This window comes from Sinocyclocheilus anshuiensis, unplaced genomic scaffold (genome assembly GCF_001515605.1).
Source record: "Sinocyclocheilus anshuiensis isolate Anshui unplaced genomic scaffold, SAMN03320099.WGS_v1.1 scaffold130, whole genome shotgun sequence".
Taxonomy (NCBI): domain Eukaryota; kingdom Metazoa; phylum Chordata; class Actinopteri; order Cypriniformes; family Cyprinidae; genus Sinocyclocheilus; species Sinocyclocheilus anshuiensis.
This window is the reverse complement of record NW_015544207.1, coordinates 1,664,114-1,672,809: the sequence shown is the minus strand read 5'-3', so window position 1 is coordinate 1,672,809 and position 8,696 is coordinate 1,664,114. Positions and strand designations below refer to the sequence as shown.

General features: G+C 36.7%; 1 protein-coding gene across 1 annotated transcript in view; it reads right to left on the bottom strand.

Moving 5' to 3' along the window:
• Nucleotides 1–8,696, bottom strand: part of prpf6 (PRP6 pre-mRNA processing factor 6 homolog (S. cerevisiae)) — a 24,995-nt gene that overhangs the window by 6,571 nt on the left and 9,728 nt on the right. The window contains exons 10-15 of the mRNA XM_016497625.1: nt 6,582–6,700; nt 6,252–6,470; nt 5,870–5,992; nt 4,753–4,874; nt 4,351–4,489; nt 2,461–2,580 (exon numbers count right to left, since the gene is read on the bottom strand). Of these exons, the coding sequence (XP_016353111.1) occupies nt 2,461–2,580; nt 4,351–4,489; nt 4,753–4,874; nt 5,870–5,992; nt 6,252–6,470; nt 6,582–6,700 (842 nt within the window). The remainder of the gene's footprint in view (nt 1–2,460; nt 2,581–4,350; nt 4,490–4,752; nt 4,875–5,869; nt 5,993–6,251; nt 6,471–6,581; nt 6,701–8,696) is intronic.

Here is an 8,696-nt window from a genome sequence, read left to right as displayed (position 1 = left end):
TGAAAGATACGCATGACAATCGCAGCTTCTGTCGAATCGCGATCTCGATTCCATTTCGATTTATCGTGCAGCCCTAACTGGAACTGTACCAGATCAGTTAAAACATGCAACAGTCAGACCTCAACTAAAAAAAAGGGAATTTAGATCCAGCTCTACTGTCTAATTTTAGACCTATTTCAAATGTGCCTTTTATGGCAAAAATTTTAGAAAAAGTGGTCTCTATATAATTACATGACTTCATGAGTAGTAACTCTATTCTCGATACATTTCAGTCAGGCTTTAGAATCCAGCACAGCACCGAAACAGCTCTTCTTAAAAGTATTAAATGACATCTATCCAACAGTTGACTCTGGCGATTCTGTGGTTCTCACACTTCTCGATCTATCAGCAGCGTTTGATACTATTAATCACTCTATTCTTATTTCCCGTTTAGAACACTGTATCGGTCTGCAGGGAAACGTTCTAAAATCGTTAATATCTTATTTGACCAACCGTTCTTTTTCAGTTAACATTGATAATTTCGCTTCTTCCACGGCGCATCTTGCTTGCAGAGTTCCGCAGGGATCCATTTTAGCTCCAACTTTGTTCTCTTTATATATATGATACCTTTATGCAATATTCTTGCGAAACATGGGATAGCGTTTCATTGCTACGCTGACGACACACAAATATAAATGCCAATTAAAAAAGGAAATGCAAAGGCTTTAGAAACCTTGACATCTTAAAGATCTCACGAAGTGGATGTCCTCAAATTTTCTCCATCTTAATGAATCTAAGACGGAAATCATTCTATTTGGGTCAGTATCTGCTACGGCAGTCCTTAAAACGGAACTAAAAAAGTTTGAACCAAACATGAGATCGTGTGTCAAAAATCTGGGCATCCAAATTGACAATGAGCTTAAAATTGATAAACAAATTAGTTCTGTGGTTCGGTCTTGCTTCTTTTATCTACGTCAAATCGCAAAAGTTAAGCCGTTTTTACATTTTTCAGATACTCAGAAAATCATTAATGCGCTGATATTTTCCCGCCTAGACTATTGCAACTCGCTTTACTGCGGTATTAATAAGTCATCTCTAGATCGGCTGCAACTAGTCCAGAATGCTGCTGCTAGACTCCTGACCCGGACACGAAAATATGAACATATCACTCCCATCCTTGTTTCGTTGAAGTGGCTACCTGTAAAATACAGAATTGAGTTCAAAATCCTGGTCATGGTATTTAAGTCTATTAATAACCGTACTCCACCTTATCTTGCAGATTTCCTCGTAAGACATGTTTCCTCTAAGATCACTTAGATCCAGTGATCTGGCACTCTTAACAGTGCCCAGAACTAGATCTAGGCTCAAGGGTGATTGTGAGTTTGCGGTGAGCGGTCCAAATCTGTGGAATAAGCTGCCACTAGCTATCAGAATGGCACCGACTCTGGCTATTTTTAGATCCAAATTAAAAATTAATTTATTCTCTATGGCATTTTAAAATGGGTGTTGATTTAGGACTGTATTATTATTATTTATTTATTTATTTTTAACACTATTTACTTCATGTTGAAGTGTTATTTTCTATGTGTACCTTGTAAAGCACTTTGGGCAATTTAGTTGTATTTATATAGTGCTATATAAATAAAGAAAGAAAGAAAGAAAGAGAAAGAAAGAAAGAAAAAGAAACAATTCAAAATATTAAAACTTCAAAAAAGTATTAAATTATGCATTTTATAATTATTTTAATAAATTTTTAATTATTAAATTATACACTATTAAAAATATATTTAGAAAATGTAACAGTATCTTAATTATACTATAATTACCAAATGAATGACTAAATTAAGCATCTTATTAAAACAGTAGAAAACTGGAAAAGTGTGTCAGATGATTTGGGGTAAACGGAGTCAGCGGTTTAAGCTGAAAAACGTTTCTGAATATTAAAACTTTTTCCTTGATGGTTTAATATAATTATGTTTTGCAGAGCAACCTGAGTGTGCTTAAGCAAATATTTTTTTTTCTAATTTGTTTAACTGAAATGAAAACGAGTCACATTCAGTGATGACACAACTTAACCCTTGATATGACATGGCGCCTAATGTGTTCCAATTCGTCAGTGGGCCACTTTTTAGATGAAATATTATTACTATTATTAGTTCAACCTTGAACTTAACCTCATCTTGCATAGCCTAGTTTTCATGCACAAACCTGATATGCATACAAGCAAAACGGGCAAAGGACTTTCACTAGCCATGCCTTTGTAAATCGTCTTCCCGCTAGTGTCACATTCAACACCCTGTTGCACAAGCACTTCTACAGGGTGACTCACCCCTCATCTACTGATCTCATCACTTATCTCTGGCAATCAAAACAAGAGAAATCCTAACATGCAGAACCGAAACTATGTGTTCCCGGCAGACGGGTGTCCCCAGCATGACACAGCAGCGGTTACATCTATTTGACACTCAAGGGGCTGCTCACCCTGGCGGTGGGGGCACTGCTGCGGGCCTTGGCTAACAGCCTGCGGGCTCTCTCGTACTCGTTATTCTCCGATTCCAGCTTCACGGCAGCCAGCCAGATCTCCTCGCTGTTGGGGTTAGCCTAACACAAAGAGAAAGAGGCGGGATGAGTTTTTACTGGCCATCGTCCCAGTGAACACTTAGATACAGTAAAAGCTGATTAGTTTCAGGAAATAAGCACTGATATGCAGTTTAGAGTTCTGCTTCTTTAATTTGACGTTTTGCATACAATTCTTGCATGTTTGGTGTTCTTTCAGTTATGTCAATGTTATGACTAGGCCAACACCGAATCAACAGTTTTTGTTGTTTTTTCACACCTAATTGTGAGGGAATCAAAATGAATTTGAACAGTATCTATTTATCTACATGTACATATATTTTAAATGAATATTCGGTAATGATGCATTACATTTTTCAAAAGAGACAGTAATGACTTTTATACTATCACAAAAAAAATCAACATTTCAAATAAATGCTGTTCTTTTGAACATTCTATGCATCAAATAAATGTGAATAGATCCTGAATATATGCATGGTTTCCACAAAAATACATGATAATCTGAAATGTTTCTAGAGCAGCAAATCAGCATATTTGACGTTGAAGACGGAAGACTGGAGTAACGATGGTCAAAATTCAGCTTTGCATCACAGAAATAAATTACATCTTAAATGATACTAAAATAGTAGGGATGCACGATATTGGATTTTTGCCGATATGCCGATATTTTTCAACTCATTTTGGCCGATAGCCGATATATTTATTTTGTTTGGAAACAACACCAAGTCTCTCCTGTGCGGAAATTATAAGCAAATTATTTTAAATTTTGCTTAGTTTTTAAAAAGAACGTATTTGTTAGAATTAAATAAACAATAATGAAGTTCTTTTATAATGACAGTACATTGAAGATTTGAAAAGAACTATAAATAAACTAAATAAACTATATTCAATCGCTGCATTTTTTTTTTTTCAGAAAGATGCAGTAGTAACCTTAACATTTTATTTTAACATTTTTTAATGGTCTAAAGCAAAAGAGTTGTAAAAATTCTGAAAATCTTTTAGAGCTCATAATTTGTTTAAAAATATAACATATTACACATTAATGAATAAATCAGTATATATAAAATTATTTAATTTAAGTGTCATGTTTGTGATTTTTTTTTCATGTAAGCTATAGCTTCTGACCTTTAAATCAAAACACACACATGATTTTATGGCATCAACTACTACTTTATTTAATCAGAAACACAGTTTAAATATTATTTGTGTATTTTGCATTCATTTTATTAGAAGCAGGCCAACAGCGCCCCCTACAGATTAAAAAATTTATTCCTCTAATCGGCAAGACATATCGGCATAATTTTTCATATCGGGCGATGCCGATATTTACATTTAAAGCCATTATCGGCCGATTCCGATATTGGTCCGATAATATCGTGCATCCCTATAAAATAGAAAAGAGTCATTTTAAATTGTAATAATATTTTACAATTTTACTGCATTTACAATGTTTTTGATTAAATAAACGCAGCCTTGATGAGCATAAGAGACTTCTTTTAAAACATTTTAAACATTTTACCAACCCTAAACTTTTGAACCGTAATATATCGATTAACAGTCTATTAAAAGTGCATTTAAATAAATAAAAGAGAGTGAATTAAGTATGAAGCCTACCACTATTCACCACTATGCTTCACAGGCCTTTTGTGAATTACTTTTGTAAATATCCAGTACAAAGAAGTATATCTTGTGCTGCTGCTTCACCATTACAATGCTATGGTGTTATCAATAATGATGCTTGCCACTAATAATGCAGTCATGGGGCTTGAAGAGCTGACGGGGAGCGACACTCACCTGGAAAGCCAAAGCCAGGATACTTCTGGCTGCAGGAACGTCACCCGCTAACCATTTCGATTTAGCACCCATTAGCCATAACACCTCAGCCTTAGGACAATGAGCCACGGCCCTCTGTAACAGAGCCTCCAACGACTCTCTGAGAGAGAGAGATATTAAAGTAATGTCAATAGCTGTGGAATATAATCAAAGGATTAGATTATATAACAGTGTCTAAATATATGAAGGCGCCTCTAAAGGAAACTGGTTTCAGAAAGGCTTCAATAACGGCAAGTGTAATGATCTAGAACAAATTTAAATGAGCAAGCTCAAATAGGCCTCCTTGCCTCTCTGCCTCCAGCCAATAAATGTGGACTTAAATTCTGTTCAGCTGTGTCTAGAGAGCCAGTGAGTATTTCTCACCGTGTACCGTGGTTCTTCTCAAAGTAAGCGGCCCTCAGCCAGACGCTCTTCTTGCTGGGGAAGACCTGGAGCGCATGAGCGTAGATGGCCCGTGCACACTCCAGAGCTCCATGAGCCACACACTACAACAAAACACAACCGATCAGCATCAGATATCACAGTAACAGTGTGCATTAGTGCTCATCCACTTTTTGAAAGTATTTGAAAATCAGACAAAAAGACAAAGGTACAAGACTATGTACTTAACGGCTTTTATGAGGTCAAAAACTACAGTCGCATGAACCATTTCAAGAGCCATAATCAAATAAAAAATTAAGGAGAAATAAAAAACTATTGATTTAAAGTTGTTGATTATATTTATAGAAACAATATATTTTAAGTTTATTGCAAATACGCCTATATAGAAGAGGGGGTTCACTGCAGAGTTTTTTTTGGGAGATTTGCTCATCTCGACTTTCTGATTAGTGGGATTCTTCTGTACAGAATCATGGGTAATGTAATTTTTACCACAAATTCATGTTAGATGTGATTTTTTAAGAAATAATTTGAAATAATGTAAACGAACAGCTTCAATGAAAAACAATGATTTACACCCACATTGCTCACAATACGTATATCTGTCTTTAAAGGCTTATAAGTTATTGCTAAAAATCCCTATGGAAAAATTAATGTAGTTTTACTTGTAAAATGGCCAAACTAATGGTAAAAGATAAAAGACATTAAAGGGACAATTCACCCAAAAATGAAAATTGTCCTCATTTACTCACCCTCATGTTGTTCCAAACCTGTGTGAGTTTCTTTCTTCTGCTGAACACAAAAGATTATATTTTGAAGAATGTTGAGAAACAAGCAGTTGCTGGTAGCCATTGACTTCCATAGTATGGAGAAAAAAAAATGGCTACCGGCAACTGTCTGGTCACCATTCTTCAAAAGATCTTTTTTGTGTTTAACAGAAGAAAGGCATTAATGCATTTTCATTTTTGGGTGAACTATCCTTTTAAATCTTCTGATATAAATTGTTATTATCATAGATAAATGATCAGAAATGTCTGTAATAAACAAACGTGGTGCTGAATGAAAACAGAATGTGGGCGCGTAAAGGTGAGAGGATGTTTACACTGTCTGCATCCTCCATCCATGTGTGTTTGCAGTCCTCCTCTTCAATGCCAATCCCAATCACAGCTCTGATCACAGCCTGACATGTGGCCACGCTGCCAGCCTTATCACACTCCTCTGCATCCTGAGACAAACATCAGGTTTGAATGAACACTTCCTGATACAATATTGGCTCTCTCATATATTTGTCAATGCAACTTAACTGAGAAACCTAATCCTGTCCAAATTGGAAACTGTCTTTGCATATATGCATTTTTTCATTTTTTGAACCAAAAGTCCTCTGCTAATAACACTAATTTATTTTTTTTTTAAACCATTTAAAAACAGGTATTTAGTAAAGCATGTCACTGAGCTATCTGAGCTCTTAAACATGAAATACAGACCTGAACCCATTGTTCACGGTTGATCTCCACGCCGTTGGCCCTCAGGGAGGTGATGGCTCTGTCGATGATCTTCTCCACCATCTGTGTGTTGCCGTTGGCCTCCTCCAGCTTGGCAGCTGTGATCCAGATATGGCGGTCAGTGGGAATGTTTTCACGGGCCTTGTTCAGAACACGACGGGCATTCTCATAGGTTTCTAATCGGGCCAGAGCCAGCCAGAGCTACGGAAGACAAGGACAACACTGTTAGAGCAGTCTGATTTATGGGCCATAAAGAGGTTTATGGGTTCTGGCTGATTAAGAACGTTTGTGTGTCTGTGTTTGTTTGTGTACCTCAACACTGGTAGGACAGCACTCCACTGCTCTACTCAACATGATCCTTGCGTCCTCTGGCTCCTCCAGCTCAACAGCTATCTTCCACAAACGCACCGACTTTGACACATTCTCTAGAGCTGTGGTGACATGTAGATATCGGAAAAAAGGAAGTACACAGACAGACATGAGTTGTTTAATGATTAAACAAAAATTAGCAAGCATCACAATGCTCCTATTATTTTTTTTATTTGAACAATCTCTCTAAATAACCCTTTTTCACAAAAATAACTGCGTTAACAATTTTTCGCAACCTGAAGTAACCCGTTATAAAACGTTCAAGACTAATTGACTCACGGGGGTCTGGAGAGGTCCGCTGCATGATATCATTTACCGTTTTAGCTTTTTTACTCTGCATGTTGGTTGCACCACATGACTTTGATTTGGCTAATGAAAATATTTGACCAAAGATATTAATATTTGACCAAAACGGTTTCACTTTTTTTTCTACCTCCTAAAAAATAGTAATGGGAAAATATTACAAGTGTGCTGCTTATAGAAGATCATAAAAATTGTAAATAGTACTAAAAGATAATAATAAATTTAGGTTTTTCTTTGTAAAAAATTAATATTTTTAAGTGAGATTTCTTTTCAGAACCGCTAGATTTAAATCAGCATAGCCAGCGAAGGATCGAACGCAACTGTTTTGAACGAGCGCACCTTTTTTAACAACCAAAAAGTGGTTGTTTGGTGGTCTGTTGAGGAAGTACAGACATTCCTCTCATTGATAGCAGAGGAGCGGATCCAGTGAGAGCTTGATGGGGCGACGCGAATGAAAAAGTTTTTCCAGGAGTCGCGGCAGTAGAGGCGGCGCAACTATAATATATAACTATATGTGAATAATCCCGCCCACTCTAAAGCGATACTAAACTGCAGTGGAAACGCAAACCGAGCCGAACCGCACCACGCAGTGGAAAAGCACCACAAGCCTGCATTTATTTGATCCAAAGTACAGTAACATATTAACTGCTTTCTATTTGAATACATATACAGTGGTGTGAAAAAGTGTTGGCCCCCTTCCTGTTTTTTTTTTATTTTTTGCATATTTGTCACACTTAAAAGATTCAGATCAAACAAATTTTAATATTACACAAAGATAATGCAAGTAAATACAAAATGCCGTTTTTAAATGATTATTTTATTAAGGGAAAAAAGCTGTACAAACCTGCCTGGCCCTACGTGAAAAAGTAATTGCCCCCTAAATCTAATAACTGGTTGTGCCACGCTTTGCAGCAACAACTGCAATCAAGTGTTTGCGATAACTGGCAATGAGTCTTTCACATCGCTGTGGAAGAATTTTGGCCCACTCTTCTTTGCAGAATTGTTTTAATTCAGCCACATTGGAGGGTTTTCGAGCATGAATGGACTGTTTAAGCATCTCAATCGGATTTAAGTCACTTCCTGTTTCAACGCTATTTGGTTTCGGTTTCATTGTCTTCTGAATATGACCTCGTTAGTTATATCGTAACATACACACACAAATTATATATATATAATATGTATGGCGATAATACCGCATACCGCGCTATTGAGCTGACTGCATATATCTACTACTGTAGACAGATCCATTCATTATCGTGAATGTGTGTGGAAGCAACGTGAATGTACGGAAATGTCTGTGCTGTGCATAAATACAATGTGCAATCAGTGCGTCAAGAGCACTCATACACGCATTAATATAACGGACTCACGCGTGCTTACTGTACGACTTCTGTACGCCACCGCAATCGTCTTTACTATGATTGTAGTCTTCATCCATCAAAACTTTACTAGCGAGACTGGTTATCCAGTCGAGAAAACGTAGTTTGCGTCTCATCTGGCCATACAGCAGTGGGATTCTTGATAATCCATTCAGCCTGTACTTCACGCAGCGCATGTGACGTGTGAGGGCTCGCGCTCTTCAGAGACAGCTTAAAATTATCTGATCGCAAGCAGAGAAGCAACAGTAATTTTGCATTAACTGCGTTAAATTATTTTAACGCGTTAAGGATTCTAAAATTAATCGCATGTGTTAACGTTGACAGCCCTAATATATATATATATATATACACTGAACAAAATTATAAACGCAACACT